The 24009-nt window shown below is 32.3% G+C and overlaps 1 protein-coding gene across 4 annotated transcripts; it reads right to left on the bottom strand.

Annotated features, from left to right (window-relative positions):
- Positions 1 to 14274: 14274 nt before the first annotated feature.
- On the bottom strand, positions 14275 to 23697 carry LOC111897507 (protein transport protein Sec24-like At3g07100). Of its 4 annotated transcripts, XM_023893461.3 has the most exons (15): positions 23553 to 23697; positions 23300 to 23455; positions 20433 to 21732; positions 20201 to 20339; positions 19757 to 19947; positions 18385 to 18492; positions 18090 to 18293; positions 17468 to 17699; positions 17063 to 17212; positions 16199 to 16355; positions 15974 to 16101; positions 15564 to 15886; positions 15289 to 15480; positions 14952 to 15204; positions 14275 to 14865 (listed from the first exon to the last, which is right to left on the bottom strand). In XM_023893461.3, the coding sequence occupies exons 3-14, from the start codon at positions 21678 to 21680 to the stop codon at positions 14971 to 14973; spliced, it is 3306 nt and encodes a 1101-aa protein (XP_023749229.1). In that variant the 5' UTR covers positions 21681 to 21732; positions 23300 to 23455; positions 23553 to 23697; the 3' UTR covers positions 14275 to 14865; positions 14952 to 14970. The 4 variants fall into 4 exon arrangements, with proteins under 4 accessions (XP_023749229.1, XP_023749230.1, XP_052619788.1 ...); XM_023893462.3 differs by lacking the exon at positions 23553 to 23697 and having other exon boundaries at positions 14948 to 15204; positions 23300 to 23546; XM_052763828.1 differs by lacking the exon at positions 23553 to 23697 and having other exon boundaries at positions 23300 to 23546.
- Between the last annotated feature and the right edge of the window lie 312 nt (positions 23698 to 24009).

The following is a 24009-nucleotide window of genomic DNA, read 5'->3' as shown; positions in this document are numbered from 1 at the left end:
ATTCATATATTGTTGTAGAATAACATTTTTGTCATAGGCATTCTGGATCTTCTATGGTCCATTATTTTGCATTATGTTCTTTAAGAATAAGTTTCAATTCTATGTTTCATTCTCCAATAATCAGTTTCATTTGTTTCTTCAATTCTTCAAGAATCTTTGGACAAAATTTGCAACCTACGATTCATAAAAAAAATACAATGACTTTGTATTTATTTTAGAATTATTATAACGAATCCTATCTAATGAAAATTTGGAAACGATTGACATGTTCAAAAGGAAATCTTATTCATTCCAAATATATAGCATATTTAATTAATAGCAAATAAATATATCATATGCAAAATGCTAAAATTACTCTTCTATATTGATTCGACTACAATTGGTCACACATTCACACAATATTTGTTGGTTATATATGATGTTAACTCTCTCTCTCTCTCTCTCTCTCTCTCTCTATATATATATATATATATATATATATATATATATATATATATATATATATATAGAGAGAGAGAGAGAGAGAGAGAGAGAGGCTAGGTTCAAATGTGGATGATTTATCTATTGTGCGGACGTGTGGACAGTGTTATTATTTGAGAATGACAAAGAAAATATGTTATTTGGTAATGTGAATACGTTCAATCTTACATAATTATTGTCATTATTACACATTCTCACTAATTAAATCATCTATAAGGTTATTATAGATTTTTTATGATTGTCATTGTGTGAGAATGTTTATTGAATCGTATTCTGTAAGAATGAAAATGAGTGAAAAACGATGTGTGAGAACAAAAATGAATAAATATTAGTAAGAATGCATCATAATAACGATAGTTGTGTGAGGTTAAACGTATTTATATTACCACTCAACCCATTTGCCATATCACTATATTTAATAATTAAAAACATGTAAATTAATTCATAAAATATAAAATGAATTCATAAAAAACTGATAGCTAACATGGTGGTGTATTAAGTGAACCGGAAGAGATCTATTCCTCCATCCTGATAGAGTTTTTGAGAAGTATTTAGTTCAATTTAAAAACAAAAAAATATATATTATATATCCCTAGTGAGTCCAGTTTTTATTCTAGACTCAAATGTCATTTTAATAAAACTATACAAAAATAATAATAATAATAATAAATAGATCAAGCAAATAGTCCTAAACATTTTTTTTACCAACATCCACTTTATTTATCTATGTTTCTAACGTGAGATGTTATATTCTGGACGAATTAGTGATTTATTTATGCAACAAAATACACTTTTTAATCATTTTAGGCAACCATATTTTTAACTTATTATAATTTTTTTTGTCAACTAATGCACACGTAAAATGGTAAAAGGTATATTCTTGTTATACAAGTTAATAAATAATGGTAACAGGCAAAATTCGAGAAAAATATATTATGGATATATACACTAAAGTACTAATATTTTCAACGATTTGACAAGAAAGTTATAAACTTTATTTTCTTTACAGTAAAGTGTTAAATACTGGTAGTTTATGACACGCTTACCCTTTTTTGCCGGTTAGTCGGTAATTAGGACTTCACTATCAAAAAAATAAAGTTTAAGATTTTCTTGTCAAATCGAGAATTAAGACTTTACTGTTAAAAAATAAAGTTTATGACTTTCTTGTAAAATTGTTGGAAATATTGAGACTTTAGTGTATATATCCTTTTTTTTAGAAATTTAATGGTATGATAGTTTTTAAGCATAAGAGTTACTGGAACCTGCTCTAGTCGGCTAGATCTTATTGAAATCATTAATGTTTTCTTCTTGCTAAATAGTTTGTTTTAAGCATAAGAGTTACTGAACCTGTTCTAGCATTGAAAAAATGAAGATAATCCAGAAAGAAAGAAAGAACCAGGGTCGTGTTGGCTTTTTGCAGTCCTAAAATAGGAGAACTAAGAAACTTGAAAAGACGAAACTACTCTTCTTACCTTTTCTCCACATTCAAACCATTTTGACTAGGCGTGTGTTGTTTGTGTTCGTACAATTTGTCCCCTCTTTTCAGTTCAAGATTTGGCAACGAACCATGAAGAAAGATTTACAAGTCTTTTCACCTTCTCTCGCTCTCTCTTTTGCATTTGTTCCCCTAGTGATTGTAGCAGAGTAAAGAAAATGATGGTAAGAAAAATAGTAGTCTTGCAACAAAAATCACAAATAAAAGTTCTTAAGCTATGAATTGGGTCTCACGAGGCTGATAAAATTATTTGTCTATAGAGAAACCAAGATTATACACTAAAGTCTCAATATTTTCAATGATTTAACAAGAAAATCCTAAACTTTTTTTTTACTGTAAAGTCTTAATTACCGGCTAGCCGACAAAAAAGGATAAGCATGTCAAAAACTACCGGTAGTTAGGACTTTACTGACAAAAAAATAAAGTTTATGATTTTCTTGTCAAATCGTTGAAAATATTAAGACTTTAATGTATATATGCCGATATAATATTTTGTATCTTATAATTTTTTGAATCCATAAAAAGATACGATTAATTACCAATTGATCATATGATAAATTAAGGATCCCAAAACACATTAAGTAATAGCAGTAGGTCATAAAATATTTTGAATCATCTCATTTTATATCACATCATGTAAAACATTTTTAAAAAAATTGCAAACTTGTAAAACAAAGTTTGATATCTAAACATCTTTTTTTTTTTTGTAAATTTCTTTTAGAAAATATATATATATATATATATATATATATATATATATATATATATATATATAAGTTTTTATAAAATATAATGAAAAATAATTTCTCCACATTCAAAGAAAAATTCAGTCTTCTTCATCTTATTATTTTAGTGAGTTCCCAAATTGATTTTTCAAAAATATTGTTGGTAATAGCTTTTATTTTAAAAAAACTATGTTTTTATAAAAACTAATAGAAAAAATTGGTCTCCAAATTAAAAGTTATTTTAAAGGTTATATATATATATATATATATATATATATATATATATATATATATATATATATATATATATATATATATATATATATATATATATATATATATATATATATATATATATATGTATTCTATTAGTTTTTATAAAAACATAGTTTTTTTAAAATAAAAGCTATTACCAACAATATTTTTGAAAAATCAATTTGGGAACTCACTAAAATAATAAGATGAAGAAGAGTGAATTTTTCTTTGAATGTGGAGAAATTATTTTCCATTCAAAAAAACTTATTACTTTTTAAATTGTTTTTAAAAAGTGAACCCTTTAAAAAACTTTAAAATTAAAAAGTGAACCCTTTAAAAAACTTATTACTTTTTAAATTGTTTTTACAAACTTATTAATAACATAGTGAGTAGAAACGTTTCTTAAATTTGTATGACATTTGGAGAATATTTTTTTTCTATATTTTTAAAAAGATAAAATATAAAATATTTTTTTGCAAATTTTTTATAATTATTCTCATTTTGTAGATAATTAAATTTTAAAAACATTAGTTTCTTATTTTTTTTTACAAAGAAAACAAAATAGTGGCGAAAAAACAAAGTTTGAGAAAAAAAAAAAGTCCAACTAAAAGAGTCACTTATGACAAATGGGTAAGATCTTGTGCCGTGCACGGTTAAGAGTGGGGAAGTTTATTTTGTTTTTTTGTTCTTTTTTTTGACATTTTTACCTAGGAATTTTTATTTTTGTTTTGTTTCTTTTTAATGAGATTTTGTAACAAAAAATTATATTGGTTGGCAAAACTAATTTATAACACTATTAAGTATAGTATAAAAAGTGTCATCTTTTAAAAATTGATATGACGTTGATTACCATTGTTTAGGGATGGAACAGGAAGAAAGAAAAAAAATTGATGTGATGTTGATTTGATCAGAGGATAGAGGGATAAAAGAATGATGTTTATATTACAATGTTTTTTTATTTGTTAATATTATTGAAGGGATAACTACAGTAAAGTCCCTATATTTTGGCAAAAGTTTTAAAAAAGTCCTAAATTTTTTTTTGAATGAAAAAGCCCAATAAACCGGATAAACCGGACAATTTATTCCTTATTATCCGGTGACCCTCATTTTCCCGGTTAAAGAAGTCTACGTGGACCGGGCATGCTTAGGTGGACTTAACGAAACTTAAATATATACATCATTCGTTCCTTTCGTGCCCTAAAATCGGACCAGGCGAAAATCGAAGCAGGAGGAGGAGCCACCAATGTCGTCTTCATCTTCTGTAAGAAGCAGAAGTTCAAATCGAAGAGTGATGAATCGACTGAGAAGCAAGTGCTATTGTGGTGATCCCGTTGGAAAATGGACTTCGTGGACTCCCTTTAACCCAGGAAGAAGGTTTATAGGTTGCCCAAATTACCAGGATGCACTTAAAGACTGCATGTTCTTCCAATGGGTGGATCCTCCTCTACCAAATCAGTGGTATGCAAATCTCTTACTAGAATTTCACAACAATATTAATTTGGAGAACAATGCAATTTTCGGGGACTATGGACAACAACAAGTTGAAGGGAACTTTTTTTAGGACATTGTGGAACAACCAGTGGCACAACCACCAGTGGCAAATCAACCCGTGGAAGGAGTGGCCATTCAAGTCCAGAATGGAGAAGAAGGTGGAAAATGGAAATCTTTTTTTTATGTGTTCATGGTTTCTTTTGTTTTTGTGTTGGTGATGTTGAAGGATTTGTAGGATAGACAGAAGATGTATGGAAAATAGTGTGTTGGTGTCTTTTATGTGTTTTGATTGTGTTTTGGTGTCTTTTAGGATAGAAAAAAGATGTATGGAATGTTGTGTCCTTTTGTCAAGTGAAATGAATTAACAAGTTTATGTTTATGTATGAGTCATAAGTGCTTCTAATGTAATCATGAGTGAATGAATGGAATGAAACAATGAATGGAATGAAACATGAATGGAATCATTAATTAATTGAATCAATAAACAATGGAATGAATATAGAATATAATCAAACATGTTTAATAAACAATGGAATCAATAATGATTGGAATCATTTATGACTGGAATCATGCATGACCGGAATCAAGTATGGTTGGAATCATGCATGACCGGAATCAATTATGGCAGGAATCAAACATGGCAGGAATCAAACATGGTTGTAATCAATTAACATACACAATAGAATCAAATCAAACACAACATAAACATACACAAGTTAATCAAGTTAAAGATGCATTAACCATGTTTATCATAGAACATGTAATATTAACCAAAAGTTTGTACAAAATATAATCAAGGGGCCCAAAGCCTATACTTTATATGGCTATAAACAAAAGGAGCTATCAACAAAAGGGGCTATCAACGGTTGCCCAAAGCCAAAAAGTTTGAACATGTTCTTCACAAAAGGATGGGTTAGAAACACCCTAATCTAGACTAAGTGGGTTGGATGAACTCATCCCCTTCCCATGTTTGACAACCACCAATTTCTTCAATTGTATTTTTGTTATCCTCTCTGAAGTCTTCCTCTTTCTCAATTTTGGCCTCCTGCCCATGTCCTCTACAACCAGACCCTCCTGATCCATACCTTCTTGTTCCATGCCCTCCTCACCTATGCCATTCTCATTGATTCCCTCCTGATCCAACCCTTGTGCACCCATTCTATCCTGATTCATGCTCTCTTGATCCATACCTTCTTGTTCCACGCCCTCCTCATCTATGCCCTCTATACCCATATCCTCTTCAATGATTCCCTTTGGACCCATACCATCCTGATTCATACCTTCTTGTTCCATGCCCTCCTCATCTATTCTCTCTTGATACATGCCCTCCTCATCCATGCCCTCCTCATCTATGCCCTCTTGATCCATACCTTCTTGTTCCAAATCCTCTTCATTCTCAGTCAAAGTTTCTACAGTCAATTGGCTAGGAAATTCAAAACCCTGCAACAAGCATATCAATATAGGGTTAGGCATACTAAACACAATAAACTAAAATTTTGTTGCTAAACCATACCTGTGATATATTAAGATCCACACGTACATGTTTTAGACCCTCAAATTCATATAATTCTTCCTCATTGATTCCAAGACAGTCCAAAATCTCTTGTGTAGTGTAATTCGACTGTCTCATGAAATCAATATCACTCTTTACATCCACTCTTATTTCATCATCAACTTCAGGACTCTCCACATCTCTTTCCTCTTCATTATCACTCTCAACAGTAGGAGTCACAACATTTTCTTCATCAAGATTATAATTTCCCTCACCAAATTTTGTATTCCATCTACCTCTCTTGCCTCTTCCTCCAGATCCCCTACCATCACCTCTCTTCTCTCTTCTACTAGATCTAGTACCACCACCTCTATCACCTCTTCTAGATCCAGTCAAGTTAGTCAAATCAGGATCCAATTTGCGTCTGCCCATTTTCTTTTTAGGTTGTGGCTCAGGTACAACCTTTGGATTTTTGCAAGAAGCTTTATTATGTCCCCTTTGAAGACAATTCCTGCATTGTATAGTTCTTTTCTTGTTAGACACTTGGGGGTACTTGTCTTCATGCTCAGATACATGTCTTCTTCTTTTGACACTGGGTCATCCTGGCATTCTCCTAGTTGTAGGTGGAAGGGGCCTGGTATAGCCAGTTTCTTCCCACAAGTTACTTCCATTGATTGGAAGTATGTTAGACTGATATGTAGCCATGTAATTACTCTTGTTGAACCAAGTGCTAATGAATTCCTTTGGATCTTGGTTGGTGTATAAGATTGTTACATGTGCATGCACACAAGGTATCCCTGCTATATCCCACAGTCTGCAGCTACAGTAATGGTGTTCCAAATCAACGCCATAACTTTGAAAGCCATTCCTAATTTCATATGAATTAACACCACTTGGCATTGCATACCAAGTCCTGCAAATATAAACATTTATCTTATTATAAATGTAATAACAGTCAATTAAAAAGCTACATGTATATATGAAATACAAAATATACCTTATATCCTCAGCAAATTCCTCCATCTTTAGAAGTGTTGCTTCACACACATCACCTTCTAATTTATGTGCTTCCTCTCTTAAGTTGTAGAACCTTTCCATCATGTAGAGTCTTATTTCTTCAAGCATAGCCAAAAGATGCTTCTTTCTAGCATCTACAATGACTGCATTAAAACACTCAGCTATCCCATTCTCTACAGACTCACATGCCAAACCACTACCAAAAAAATACCCTACACCATGTATGAGGTTCTCTAGCCATAAGATGATCATATGCACCTTCACTTAAAGTCTTGATCCTATCCATGTTTATCTTGAAATAACCTTCTGTTGTAGATTTTGCAGCTGCCCAAAACATTTTTATGAGTTGTATCCCACTATACACTTTCCTAAAATTGGCATAAATATGCCTAGCACATTGTCTGTGCTCTACATGGGGTAGAATATCCTTTGTTGCTTCAACAAGACCTTAGGAAATGAAAAAATATATTAGTAACTATTATTGAGAACTATAATAGATGATATAAATTAAATGAACCTGTCATTACCTTGTGTTAATCACTAATGACACATAATCCCCTGCCAGCATCCAATGAAAGATCTTCACTAACTAGTTCCAAGAACCATGTCCAATTAACCTTGTTTTCAACCTCCACAACAGCCCATGCTATAGGGTAAATTTGATTATTTGCATCTCTACCTATCGCAGTTAGTAACTCACCCTTGCATTGTCCCTTCAAAAAACAACCATCCAACCCTATAACCCTACGACATCCTATCTTCCACCCATCTTTGATTGCTTTAAAGCACACATAGATTCTATGAAAATTTGTAGTCTTATCAGAGTTAATATTAACAGAAATCCTAACTGTGCTACCTGGATTGGACCTCATCAGTTCATGTCCATAATCCCACACTTTTGCATAATGGTCACTCAAATTGCCATCAATTAAGGACAGTGCCCTACACCTTGATCTATAACATTTTGACCATGACACCTTGCAATGAAATTTACTTTGAATTATTGCCTGCATTTCCTTGCATTTTAACCTTGGCTTCCTTACTAGTTCTTTCACAAACTGCTTTGCTAACCAAGTTGGATTCATAAGCCTTGAACTACTAAAATTCCTAACTCATGTATGCCTATCATTCATCTTTTTCACCTGGAATGATTTTTCAGTACTCATCCATGAAGCACGAACTATAAAAGGGCATTTTTCTGGATCACTAGCATACACAGCCACTAGTCTAACACTATCACACTTCTTGAAACGAATCTTATAGCCCTTATAGATGGAATAATTTGTTAAACATAATTTCAGTTCGTGTCTAGATTCCTACCTTTCTCCAATAACTGGTTTCATCACATTCCATTTGACCTTCGAATTATGGATGGAGTGTATGATTTCATCTTCATCACTAGATTTGTTAAACATAATTTCAGTTCGTGTCTAGATTTCTACCTTTCTCCAATAACCGGTTTAATCACATTCCATTTGACCTTCGGATTATGGATGGAGTATATGATTTCATCTTCATCACTAGATTCGTCAGTGTTTTCCTCATCATCTAGTTCTACTCGAGCATTTTCTCCTTCACCTTCCACTGGTTCGTCATCACTGTCTTCACAAAGAACATTAAGGAATTCATCTTTGCATCTTGAAACTGATTTGGTTTTTACAAAATCATCAACTTGAACGTCGATTGTGTCAGGCTCAAATACTTCATCCATCGCAATCGATCGATCGTTTTGTCGGGAATAAAGGAGACGAGAAAAAAGGGTTTTCAAAGAAAACCTAAATTAATGAGGTCAAGGATACAGTCAATGCCATGTAGACTTCTTTAACCGGGAAAATAAGGGTCACCGGATGATAAGGACTAAATTGTCCGGTTTATCCGGTTTATTGGGATTTTTCATTCAAAAAAATTTTAGGACTTTTTTGAAACTTTTGCCAAAATATAGGGACCTTACTGTAGTTATCCCTATTATTGAATGGTGACATTTATAATATTGTACTTTTTCTAACAAAGTTTTTCCCTGAATTTTAGATTGATAAGTTTTATGAATTAAAAAAAAAAAGGATTATTGCCTTTTATTAAAATGTGTTCATCCTTTTGTCTAAACTTTATATTACTCGTTAGGCTTTCTATATTTGGCCTATTATATGCACATACATTCACGTTGGTTGCAAGTACCTAATGAGGTTTGAAGATTCACAATGCTTGAGGAGATTTACAAAACAATATTATCATGTTTGAGATAGTATATACATTAATCATATTGTTTCTTATGTTAGTTGATATGTCCTTGTATAAACTTTTTTATAACTAGTTATGGGTTGTTAAAAGTTGGTACTTCTCCACAAAATATTAAACATATGGGTTTAAAATGTGTTTTCTAAATGATTATTTCAAATTATCTATATTTCAATAAGTATAATATAGGTGCGTGTGCAGCGGAAAAAGAGCAACCTGGAACACCATAACGTAGGTGAGGGAAAAGAGTGAGAGGAGTCTATCCCTCATTCTTTCTTTTCGTGTGATTGGTCATTATTTTTTCGAATTTTCTTAATATTTATTAAATTATAAACTTACTAAAAATTATATATATATATATATATATATATATATATATATTTGTATAATATATAGTTTTTAATTCCCTACAAAATTAGTATAATATTTGTATAAATTTTTTTTTAAAGTGAAAGATTCTTCTCATACACACCCTTAGTTTTGATAAGGGAAAGAAAAGTACGGAAAATGCTGACGTGGAAGGGATAAAGTGAGGGATCATTGGGTCTAAGATATTTGGTTTAAGGATGGTGGGTATACAGCCGGAAAAGAGTGAGGGAAAGGTTCCCACACCCAGGAACACCATATCGAGGGCGAGGGAAAAGAGTGAGGGGAGTCTATCCTTCACTCACTCTCCATGTGTGATTGATCAGTATTTTTTTCAGATTTTTTAATATTTATTAAATTATCTACTTACTAAAAAATTATGAAAAATATATCAAAATTTATGGTTTTTAATTCCCTACAAAATAAGTATAATATTTGTATGAAATATATATATATATATATATATATATATATATATATATATATATATATATATATATATATACACATTGGGTTTTGGTGAGGGAAAGAAAAATAAAGGAAAGACTGATGTGACAGACAAAAAATGAAGAATCTTTTCCACACACCCTCAGCTTTAAGTAAACTAGATAGCCAGAGAACACATTGATAGTTACATGATATGCATGCCTTTAGGTTTTATACGCTTACTTATATGTTTTATATTTAGAATGACTTAGTTCTGGCTTTATAACGTTACCTAGTAATAAGATCAAGATTTGAACACTAGACACCTTCTATATATACTAATATATGTTATACATGCCACTAGTAGGATTTGTTATCTTATAAGGGTTACCTTATATGAGTGCTTAGCATGGGCCTTAGTATCATATTGAGAATCTAATAAAAACAGTGGCATATTAAGATGATTACAATTTAAAAGTATCTCTAGAATCTAGATTCATCCCAGTTGTCCATGCAACTTTGTAAAAACGAATTTGACTAAGCGAGAAAGAGCTACAAGGCATATAATATAGGGATAATGCCATAAAAAGCCTTAAGTTTGGGCGAATATGTCAGTTTTATCCTTTGACGGATTTTTGGTTCATTTATGCTGCAAACTTGTCATTTTTTTGTCAGTTTTGTCATTTTTACCTGTAATTGTAGGTTTCCAGGTTACCATGAAATATTATTTGCGAAAAAACCCTTAAGTTTACAAATATTTTGCTAAAAAAACTCTTAAGATTATATATATATATATATATAGAGAGAGAGAGAGAGAGAGAGCTAGGTTCAAATGTTTCTAGCAACTATTGTGTGCATGAATGCACCAATATGAATTTAGGAATAATTAAATAAATAAAAATTGTTATAAGGGTAATTATGTAACTTTAGCATAACAATTAAAATAAAATCTCTTAATTCATGGAAATTACCATAAAAATCTCTTTGACCAATTATTTAACCCTAGCCTCTCATATGATACGTATTCTATTTCTGCCTCCTCCCAATTTCTTTTCTTATTGACGAATGAAGAAGAAGCCGTGGATCAGAAGCTGCAAATCTGTTTCCCCATTCCGTTGACAAAATGAAGATGTTATTATCGACGACTCCATCTCCAATCGAAGCTAGATTCTATCTCCAATAGTTGGTCAAAGAGATTTCAACGATTTAATTTACCAGACTTGCAATTCCATTCCATAGAAAACAGGTTTTTTTCTTCGTTCTCCCAACTAGCCAATTTCTACAATTTCAACTTTTAGTTTTAGATTTTTATAATGGTGTTGAAATATATTGTTGTTCATATGAATTTGATGTTGATGGTTCTGAATTGGATTTTTTTTTCATTTATGATTCATAGAAAATGTGGTGATTTAGGGAGCGTCCTTAAAGTGTTTGATGAAATGTCAAAGAGAAATATGACAATCTCAGATTGTATTCATGGTTAGCGATGGAATGTTTATTGTTGTGCATCTCATCTCCTAAGGTAAACAAAATAAAATCAGTGAATTATGTTATTCTATCATACTTTAAATTTAGAATTACTCTCATTTTCTTTCAATATGGAAAGAGAGGGAATCATTTTTTGATTATGAAATAAAGTGCTGGAAATCACATAAGAATATTTATGTAGAATAATTATTGGGTGTTTATTCTTATCTTCATTTTTTTCATTATGTAAGGATAATTATTTCATTCTTTAAGAATATTCTGTGGAGAGTATTATCATCTTGAAAATCACATATGAATGATTCTGCCAGAATTGTATTTCCGGTATAATCACATAAGAATGATTCTGCAAGGGTTGTATTGCAATTGGCTGATGTTTTAACATGATTTTTGTTTCTTATGTTTTTCAGATGTTTGAAGTTTTGCCAAGGGATCACTTACCATCCTCGAGTTTATCTCCTTTTGCAGCTCCTATAAAATCATTCTCATGCAATACAATTCTGACAGAATGTAAATCTCAGAAAATGTCAATCTCATAGAATGCTAGATATTTTGAAGTAGCTTAGAGGTCAAACATACACAAGATATCTAGGAACGAAACAAGAAAGTAAATGAGAATTCTTTCCAGAATGTCGATATTTTTTTGCAAGAGATTTCAAGAATGAATGTAATTTATGTTCATAGTTGTATTCTTTAAGAATGAATGTAATTATTTATTCAAAACTATCAAACTTCGTCTTATATAACATTTGTATTCATTAAAAATTATTGATCTTGATAATATGTGTTTATAATATTATGTTCATAATTGTATACCATTCTGACAGAATTACAGAATGTCATTCTAACAAAATGACATTCATATAGAATAAAGTCGTATATGCTTACAAATTACGTTTGAAATTGAATTAATTTGAAAAAAAAATCAGATTTTTTAAATCAAAATCATTTATTATCCCATAAATCTCGATTTGTCCTTTTTTAAATTTGTCTTAATTGACTAAAATGCCCTTATGCTGAAATTTGTGTGATTATATGGTACATGTTACCCTATTGTAATATCATAGACCCTCAGATCATAACCTTTGATTCTATTTCATCCGGTGGTCCAGATCTGTGCATTCTGACACACAATAGTTAGTAAAAACAAAATAACTTAACCCTATATATATATATATATATATATATATATATATATATATATATATATATGATAAAACTAAATAGTTTTTTAAAATTAAATATCAAAAGTTTATATCAAACCAATATAAATTTTACCTACTTATATTTTGGAATACCGAAACATATTTTTACCTTTAAGTATGATAAATTGTTTATTGGTTCGATATAAACTTTTGATATTTAAATTCTAAAAAATTGTTTAGTTTTACGGTTTTACCAAATTTTGAATAACATGATTACGCTGCTACATATGTTAAAATAGATAAACATATGAATAACATGACATTAATAACATTCAATTCATGTTTTAAAAAGAATATAAAAATATTTTATATGTTTAAAAGGCTTGTATTTTCGAAATAATAACGTATCATATTGTTTTTATACAAACAAATATATTTGTATAATAAATTAGACAAATATATTCGTATTTTATATGTTTAAAAGGTTGATGTTTGTGTTTTAGAAATAATAACTTATACAACTATATTTATTTTTATAAAAAAATATGATATATTATTATTTCTGAAACACAAACCTTTTAACCATATAAAAAATATTTTTATTTTCCTTAAAAAAAATTGCATGTAAATAAGGCGACCACATAGTGACTATTATAATCTCCAAAACTGCTTTACGAGCCATTAATATATACAACGAATCCAAAACAACCACGTAAATCACAAATAAAAATGAGATTTGATAAGTCTATATCACACCAACGACTTATCTTAAGATGAATTTGGGACATCACTTCACACTTAATGAGCACATGCCGAATATCTTTTGTAGTCCAAGATAGCTCTCTATCGAAATACCGCAACTAAACAAGTTTGTTTTGGTAGGAAAACAGTCCAAGATAGCTCTCTATCGAAATATATTAACCTTACAAAGAATGATTTTATTCCATTCGATCTTTATAGAAAATGATATCACTCTGTGTCCATCGATACGAATTTGAGAATTGTTAACAACATATTCTATTTATAATTTTAAAGAGTTTTTTGTAAAATATTTGTAAACTTAAAGACTTTTTTGTAAATAATATTTAAAGGTAACCTGGAAACCTACTATTACAGATAGAAATGACAAAACCGACAAAAAATGGCAAGTTTGCGGTATAAACAAACTAAAAATTTATAGGAGGGAAAAACCGATATTTTTTGCCAAACTTAAGGTTTTTTATGGCATTATCCCTGTAATATACTTACTAAGCTTTAGGTTGAATTGTGAATTCGATCCTCAAGTGTTGGTACCACCTGTATATAATTGCTAATAAAAATTACCCTCAATCTTTTTAGACTTAAAAAAACGCTTTTTAGTTACAACTACCATAAAGTTACTTCAATTGTGACTAAAATATAATAATTGATGACTTGCACTAATAAAATTTATCTATATAAATCAACTATCTTAAATTCTATCTTAATAAGACCAAAATAACAAATACTCATACTAGGTTCATAGTAACGCATTTGAAAATCAAAAATTGTCCCTCCAAAAGAAAATAATATCTAATCTAATAGGTTCATTTAGTAAAAATTTATAACTGATAGCAATCAACCATCTTAAATCAATTTTCAGGAAAAAACAAAAAGTTGTATATGCAAATATACAATACACAGTTGTCTCAATATTAAATGGTTAATTTACCAGAAAAAACGTTTACATATCTAGACCACAATTTTATGACAGGAAAAACGAACTACACACAAGGTTTTTAGCAACAAAAAAGCAACACTAGTCTATCAAACGTTACTCTAAATCAAATGACACACAATACCCTCCAAAAAAAAAAAGTACGCCCTCGTTTCATATCTCCTACGAAAATTCATCAATCAACAAAACAAAGGTTTTATGTTGGGCCATGCCTAGGTTGGCTTTGAAACCTTGGTTCAAGAAAAAGAAAACGATCGTGTATGAGTATATATATATATATATATATATATATATATATATATATATATATATATATATATATATATATATATATATATATATATATATATATATATATATATATATATATATAGCTTATAAATATAGCCTACTGAAACAAAAATCCACGGTGAAGAAGCAAACAAACAGGATGACGTCTCATCACCACCATAGATATTAGATAGATAGATAAGTTCCCGATAAAAAGATGTCCTTGGCATCAACTCAAACGGTGATAAAAATTAATTCAAAATTCATGTATTTGATTTGAAGTCCCCCTGTTAATCCAGCAGATAATCAGCATATATGTATTTATGAAAAAGACAAACAATAAAATAAGTAGAGAGAAAATCAGCTTACCTACCTGGTGGATATTTAATATATTATTGCTGGACTTGTCGATGGATCTGAATTATCCAATCAGCATAACCATTCATACCACCAACCTGATCCTCAACCAGATTCAACAGCAAAAAGAAACCTTCCCGAGGCTGTTCCCCTTGTCTAACAAGATGACATAATTGATAATAAGACGCGTCCCCTTCTCTGAGTCTCTTTAATATCCCCATCAGCTTTCTCGACAATTCATTCTCACGTTCATTCAGACAAACCTGGCTCTTAAAAACCCCATATCATAATCAGTTGTATTATTATTATTGTTAAATTATATTTTAAAAATTAAAATATCAGGTCAAACATACCTTGGAGAAGTCTGAAGCAGATGAATCCTCGTCTACTAGATTCCTGGCTAAATCAGGCGAAAGCATGCGCCCGAACCACACCACAAAACGAAAACCGTCATCAAATATATAAATCCCTCGTGAATCCAAACTCTCTGCAACGAGTGGAAGCCGTTTACAAATTCTCTCAAATTCACCATCAACTCTAGGTGCCTGCGTTGTGTATACCATAAACCATAAAGCATCACCATGTACTGAAACCCTGAACTAAAAAAATGCAAAATAAAATAAATTACCTTCACAAGATACTCGTCGACTCGTAACAGGCTAGGATATAAGAGTTTTAACATCTTTTTAACGGGTAAAGCCATCATGGTAAAACCTGCTGCACATCTTTCATCAAGCTGTGCATCAGCATACCCACCACGAAGTGCGGTTGATTTACATAGTGACAATCCGTAAATAGATAAATATTTTAATGATTCTGGGTAAATCATCCTGTTTCCCACACGATGCTGCACAGCGTGAAGTTTTCTGTATTCTTTCAGAGCTTTCACGATTCTTAGTTGGATCGCGTTACGTGCGTCTTCCAATTTATACGTCAAAGACTTCTCAATTGCTGCACAGTCACAAACATAAAAAAAAAAATTAAAAAAAAATCACTTTTTTTATTCCTTTTTGGGAGAAATAAATAGATTTTGCTTACCTAATCTACCAAGTAAGGAAACAATGGCACCAGTATCTGCCTGGCGATACATTTCTCCTAAATCTGCAACCACTGATGCTGCAGCGGTGTGTACTCTAATACGCCTTTCACCACAAGATGCAGTGTATCTTTTGGTGGTTAGGTTAAGTATTCAGATTAAGAAGCTAGGGTTATAGAAAAAGTTTAGTTTCACAGAAATATTATTGAAGAATTGTAGTAGGATACAATAAAGCCACTTGGAAATATACAATCTGAGTTGTGAGCAATGTCTCTTCAAGAGCAAATTGCATTGCATAAGCTTTGTCACAGTCAACGGCTGGAAGTGCTAATAGATCTGTGGATCTTAGCATAAAGTTTCCATGATAAGAAGTGAAACGCACTCCTGCAGAGACAAGATTAAAGAAAATCGGTCTTTTACTGAAAATGGTAACTATTATATGCAACTACCATTGTTACATAACTACTGCTTCTTTGTTACTTAATGGGCTTAACAAATAAACCATATATAGGTGTTTTTTACTTAATGCAGAAACAACAGCTTCATAGATAAAGCCAAGGAACCGAGGCTTTCCCCATTATTCCAACTGTTTACAAATTTCACAATATCTACTTTTGGGCTTAATACAAGATATAGCAACATACTTGTGTATTAATTATTATAACAACCTACTTTAATTTCTTTCTATTACACCATTGTACATTCAATTTTTCCTTATCAAGGCATTGTACTTTAAAAAACCTACCATTTAAAGCACTGTACTTTCAAAAACAAATTTATTATTAATAAATTACCCCTTGAAATTATAAAAGTATAAATTGCTTTGTATTTCAACGACATTGCTATAATTGGGTAGATTCTATAAAGTATAAGGTTGTAATAGTAAGAAATGGAAGTACGATGCTATAACAAACAAATCAATAGAAGTGAGTTGCTATTTCTTGCAGTAAACCCTCTATTTTTTCCTTCCATTTTCCCAAATGTGCTGTAATTATTTTTCAAATATTTTTTGCCCATTACTTATCCTGATGGCACTTAATAGAGAAAAAGAAAAAAAGAAAAAGGGGCAGTCTCAGAAGTAGTAGACTAACCTTTCCCACATCTGATACGCATCACAGCTTCCCATGCAGTTTCTCTAGTAAGATCTCTAGCCAACTCATGTCTTAGCTTCTCTGTATGAATGGCAGAATGGAAGCTTGGATAATAATATACCTGCCCACCAGTGTATTTTGCCAAAGTACCTGTGCATTATGCATGTAAAAGTACAACAATCAACACTGTTGATCTTCAAAAGACATTAAACTTATATATAACAGTAAGGGGACATTTCTTTTTCATTTGAAGACCTTAATTTAATCCCATAAGCTAGAAGAGCCTTTTTTTCTACAAAATCACCCTTCATTTTTATTTCCCCAAGAGTGATGTCATTTTCTAAATATCATTTATCAAAGAGAGTAGACAAATGTTGTAGAATGAAGTTGGGCATGGGTGCATACCTAGTGAAGCTATATCAGTATACTTGTCACTGAATGCATATATATTGACTGCAACCTGGAATTTAGTGAAATCGGCTGCCATCTGTTTATAAAATGGATCTTCTGGTATTCTTAAAGCATGTTCTTTATCTGTTCCATAAACACGAAGATCATCTCCACGCAACCTCAAACGACCAACACCAAGTGAGGGAAGAGTGCTCTGGAAAATTAACAATTTCCCTCCAAGTTGGCTCTGAACAAAACAAAACATAACTTATTAATGATGTTATTGCAGAAAACTATTAATCAGTCCAGGAGAAGAGGAATTGGAATTTGTAGGAATTGAATTTGAAGAATGTATTTGAAGTTGGAATCAGTCCAGAAAACTATTAACCATTATTTTGCAGAATGTATTTGAAGTTGGAATCTATCTGTAAAAGGAATTGGAATTTGTAGGAATTGAATTCTGTCACATGTTTGGTTGACAGGAGATGGAAGGGAATTTGTGAGTGTTCACGAGCGAGAAGAGGCGTTTACTTGTGAAACTCTAGAGGGTTAAAAGGGTATTTGAGTATTTCTAAAAGAAAGAAATGTTGAGAACTGAATTCCTTGAGTTTTAGGATATAGGATGAAAGATTCTTACCATAACCATAAAAGCTGCTTTGAGGGCTGGCCCAAAAGCAGATTCAACATTGACATTGTCCTGAAACATGGAAGGCAAGCTATCCAGGAATGCCTCAACCACAGGTCTAGAGTCTGATAAGTTGACAAGGAGATCATCTGGCAATGGAACAAAAATATCTTCCAAATCTGAGACGACCATCATTTGAGGCTGTGTCAAAGATGACTGGAAAAAAAAAAACAACAAAGATGCTTCAACATCAGTTAAGATTATAATAAGGAATCATCTGTGGACAGTTAAACTATAAATCACTTGCCTTCATATTATAAAAATGAATGGTGCTGTCAAAAGTAATGAACCCAATCTGTGTTCTGGGGCTGCCTGGCAACTTATCCAAACAAGATTTTATAGTTTGTGCCATCACCTAACAAAAAGAAATGCATAAATGTTATCATGGGAATTTGATACTTGGATCATATATGAATCAGTGAATCAAAGAAATATGTGTTTGAATAGGATTCCAAGGTCAATTAAGGAGGAAGACGTCTTAAAAATCAGTCTGCTTAATGACCAATTTAACCTTTTCCTGTTCATGACTTTATTGCCCCCGCTTTTTTGGTTGTTATTTACAAATAATCTTGATGGTCATGAATTAATGATCCTTAGTGTATGTAATAATAATGAGGCAGCTTAAGACTATTGTCATGAAACTCTATATGCAGTCAATACTTTACTTCCATGCTTGAATTTATGTACTGGTTCTCCTACCTTTAAATGTAAATCATTTAGGCCTTGTCACTTTTTTTCTTCATTATATGTTGTCTAGATAAAGTTTTGTCGGATTAAATGATGTACGATATCTAACAGGAGAAAGTGATGTATAAACAGATACCGTCAATAAATGACCATTTTAACCTTCTATTTAGAATTACTGTTGAACTGTCTGTTTGATAATTCAGCATGTAATTCTAAATAATCAAAAATTATAGATTTATGAAATACTTAAGTGAAAAATATTCTATATAATAAATTAATAAGGATATAGATTATTAAACATTTTATATAAATAAATAAATAATATTTGATATAATTATACAAGTATGAAGTGAATAATCATATATTTATAGATACAAAATAATTAACTAAAAAACATTTAGGAAATGGATGGCGCACTAGGGGAAATGACAGGGTGAAACAGAAATGGGCAAATTTGTAAAAAAGTTGGGTCTTAATGACAAAACCCTCTTTTCCCTGATTTTTTCTATTAAGTCGTTCTTTCTGCAGTAAGTCAAAAAGAAACAGCATCTTGGTATACTCTGCAGCCCAATTGATTGTGTTCTTCATGCAATATGTATTGAGCATCTTGAAATTTTTTTAAAAATATCACAAATTGGTTTCATAATTTGTGTTCCTAGGTTTTCAACACACACAAAAATATTATAAAGATGATTATTTTAATCTACCAAGCCAACATACTCTAGAACTTGCATCCCCTTGGGTCCCATAACACATTTGGTCATAAATTGGTCAATGTTCCAGCAAAACAACTGGTGTTGCATCACTGCACAACATCAATTTCATGCCTGCAAACATAACTGTAGGTAGTAGGCACCTATTCTTACATAACATGTACAAGCCAAGAACAATATATACATGCTTCCAAGAATATATCTAAAGAAAAAGCTTACCTCAAGCATTCCACTTTTAACTGCAGATATCGATACATCGATCAAGAAAAAGTACAGTGGTGGCATTGGAGGCCGAACCATGTACTCAGCAGGAGCAACAAATTCCACAGAACCCTTTGTAAGCTCAGGATGTTGATCCAGATCAACTCTTTTTCCAGTGGCATCCAAATGAGCAAAATAATCATTTTGCACTGTATATTACAGATAAAAATTATTTAGCACGAATATCATAATGGTAACAAGGTTTCATACATGAGTCACGACAGTGATGAATCAATAATCTTCCCTAAACTGATGATGAAGCAGCATAAAAATAATGATTTGGCACATTATGGAGAAACAATCCCATACATCAACAATATATTGTCAGAGTACTGTTTCAATCAAGACTCACCAATATTGAAAAACAGTTCATGTAATTGTGAAAGGAACTAAAAGTATTACCATCATTAAGCAAAGCACATATATTGCATCTCCACTTTCTTCCACCATCCGTAAAAGTCACATATGGGTTCACATATGTACGACATCTTCTACAACGCACAATTCCCGTTGTAGCAAAATTAACTATGGGAACTTCCTCCTGGACAGCAAACAGCAGAAAAATTAAAACAATTGTTTTATTGCATATCACATGTAACATCTATGTAGTTGCTTTGAGTGCAGGAACACTCACACCCTCAGGAGCTTCTGCCAGGGGACAGACAACTGCACCAAGAGGCAACTGCCACCTTGAAACCAGAGACTGTGAATTTGGTATTGCACTAGTGGTAAGTCGTAGGAATCTAGAATCACAATTCATGGGATACATCCCAGCAAAAGCAGTTGGTTCTACATCACCATCCAGTGGTCTTGGCAATACTTTACTATCAAGCCCAACATCAAATGATCCAGGCGTAGATCCTAGAGAAAGGGAGCTAAAATCTTCTACCAAACCACCCGCCATAGCTCCCGTTGGAGGTGCGGAGCCTCCTACATACATTCCTGGTTGAGATGCTCCTGGTGGAGGTTGTCCATAAGCACCTTGATGAGAAGAAAAAGGAGCAGCTGTGGTTGGCTGAGGGGCATAACCTCCTTGATGAGAAGGAAAAGGAGAAGATGCGGTTGGCTGAGGGGTATAACCTCCTTGATTAGAAGGAAAAGGAGAAGATGTAGCTGGCTGAGGGGTATAACCTCCATGATTAGAAGGAAAAGGAGATGATGTAGCTGGCTGAGGGGTATAACCTCCTTGATTAGAAGAAAAAGGAGAAGATGCGGTTGGCTGAGGGGTATAAACTCCTTGATGAGAAGGAAAAGAAGAAGAAGCAGTTGGCTGAGGGGTATAACCGCCTTGATGAGAACCTGGTGGTGGCGGTGGTGGTGGTGATGTTACTGTGTTACTCTGTATATAGCCAGGTAAAGAAGATGGTGGTCCTGTTGGGGGTGTAGGTTGCTGCATGTTTGGCCTAGAAGAAACACTGTACAAGCTTTGGGGTGGTGATCCCATTGGTGCTGGTGGTGGCTGACGATTTAGGGAGGTTGACATTGGTGGAACATGGCCGGGAGGTGGAGGTCTCATTGTTGGAGGGAATATGGGCTGCCCCACACCGGAAGTTGGTGGCATGGATGGTTGAGCTGCTGAGGGGAACTGTGGAGTTGGGAAACGTTGTGTAGGTCCTGTGGTTGGTGGGCCATATGAAGGAGTAGGCCTACCTGGTTGCATGGGTCTAAAACCAGGAGTCCCGGATCCAACCGTGGGCCCAGGAGAAGAAAATGGAGTAGTTAATGTTGCAGGGACTGATGTTGGCCTGAAAGCAGAGGCCTCTGATCCAACCACAGGATGAGAAGAAGAAGAAGAAATGGGCATGTTGCTTCGAGGAGCTGCAAAAGGAGTAGGAATTGGCCCTGGATAAGTATTCACACGGTTTGGATTTTCAGTCCCCATTGCTTGCTTATGTTGCACTGTATCACTTTATTGTTAAGCTTCCATAAATAATCTGCAAGATCATGCAATTTCATTCATGTTATTTTTTGATGAAGCTCAAAATTATATTATACATCATTTTGTATCTAACACACAGCATAGACATTCATGCATTGTGTATACACAGACAGGAGAAGTACAATTGATATAAAAAAAGCCCTTGAATTTTAGTAATTCTTGTTTTATGATTTTGTCTACTTATATAATATGATTATATTTCGACATATTCACTTTCCATAGATCATGTTTTTATATGGCCATGTGCAAGGTCCCTTCTCAACCATCTAGGTCACAACAAAATGATAGCCATCTTCGGTAGATGATTGCAATGTTGAACAAAACACAAAGTGAATTTTGAGAAGAAGGGGGGGTATCACATATTTCAACCCAATCATGTCACTTTCACAAAGCTTATTGCTTCGTGCAAGTACAAATCTTTCCCCTCTTCATTGAATTTCTTTGACTAGAGAGTCCAAACATGTTGATGTTGAGCATAACTGCTAGAGGTCATTTGCATACATATGTTGCTTTTCGGTAGATTTATTGGATGGGGCTAGAATGAGCATCTAGCCAAACTTATCAATACATTTTTTACGGATTTTACAACAAGAGGTCTAAGCATCTAGGCCTGGAATCCTATAAACATGTATTCCATTTCCCAAAAATCAGGTGCAACTTAGTAGGATTTATACTTCATGGTGCTTATGCAGGAATGCAACTATACGAAGTGAATTTATATAGAAATACTGTCGAGTAAAAGTAAGCTCATATCAATCTATGATCCACAATGCAACTCGGTGGACCACTAACATTGAAAAAGCACCTCCTGCCTATGCAAGTTTAGTAACAATGTTATATGGATAGCAAAGAACCGATTATGCTAAGACCTGCAGTTAATGAGAAATAAGTTCACATCTAGAACTAAATGAGATCTAATAACAAAACCACCAGAATTCATGCACTCACAGCTAATAAAGTGTATTTTGCTTTGCTATTTTGAACAATTTATTGATAAGTTTAGGTAGAAGTAGAACTGGCTTTAGCAATCATAAAGATTAAAATTGTAGGGCTAATATTGGTCAGAAGTAGTTGTAAACTTACATAAAGAAGATCTGTATGAAATGAAAGATCAAATTTGGCATGATATAATGTTCAATTCAGCACGAACCTAACAACTGAATAGATACTTTCTATCAATTAAATTTTGTAACCAAATCAGTTTTTTTATTAAAATTAGGAAAAACTGAATCCGTGACTCCTACATAAAAGTCGCAAGTTTTGCTGTTTAACTCACATTAGATTTGTATCCATGGAACTTATCAAACAATTCAATAGCAGAATCAATTATCTTTCAACTGCTGCTAGCATGCACTAATACAGACTACACGATGAAATCAAATTTAGAATGACGTTATCAGTCAATAGCCAGACAGCTAAACTTGATCTCCACCAACAAAACCGGATTAATATAAATAAGCAAGTTAACCATCAGTTCGGCAACCAAAATCCTATCAATAATTAAGCAAACACGAAATCCAACACGCTCCGGTGATGTCGACAACGTCCATATGAAGAATTACCTGATCGGAGGAGATCTAACAGAAGGGTGACCGAAAAGGAGTTGATGAAGGCAGCAAGGCGATCGGCAATGGAGATGTGAGCGTCCACAGACAACGATTTATTGCTCTTGTTGTTGCTCTTGCGCTCTCTCTCCAGAACAGAATGTAAACAGAAACCTACAAATGGAGATTCGTTATATATATGAAACTATAATTGATTTTCCAATTGTTGACGATGAAATCGATTTGGACTGAGAAAGAAGTCAGAGTAAACCTCCAATTATTGTATCTTCGGGAAATCGAACGGTAGATTAGGAACCCTAATCGATCGATTTACTGTCATTGCTTGTGTGTGAAAGGTGAAAACACAGTTTTTTACAAGTAATATTTTCAGATCGAATTTCGAATATTGATAAAATCTCTTCGTAGATAAAACATAAGTAATTTAAAAAACATACAAACAAATATATTATTTATATTATATAATATATTATATATTATATAAGTTAGATTCAAATAAATTTCAATAAATAAATTCTTTTATTTTAGGAATAGGAATGTATTTATGGTTAAGATTCGCTTTTAATTATCATTTATGTTAATTTCCTACATTCATTAATAATTCTAACGATCTTAGTTTTTATTTGATATAATATTTGATTAATTTTCGAATATTGAAAAATTGTGCTTCGTAAATGCATATAATTTAAAATAGAAATCAAATATTTTTT

Source organism: Lactuca sativa, chromosome 5 (genome assembly GCF_002870075.4).
Source record: "Lactuca sativa cultivar Salinas chromosome 5, Lsat_Salinas_v11, whole genome shotgun sequence".
In the NCBI taxonomy this organism is placed as follows: domain Eukaryota; kingdom Viridiplantae; phylum Streptophyta; class Magnoliopsida; order Asterales; family Asteraceae; genus Lactuca; species Lactuca sativa.
The sequence above is the reverse complement of the archived record's forward strand: the minus strand, read 5'-3'. Positions and strand labels throughout refer to the sequence as shown.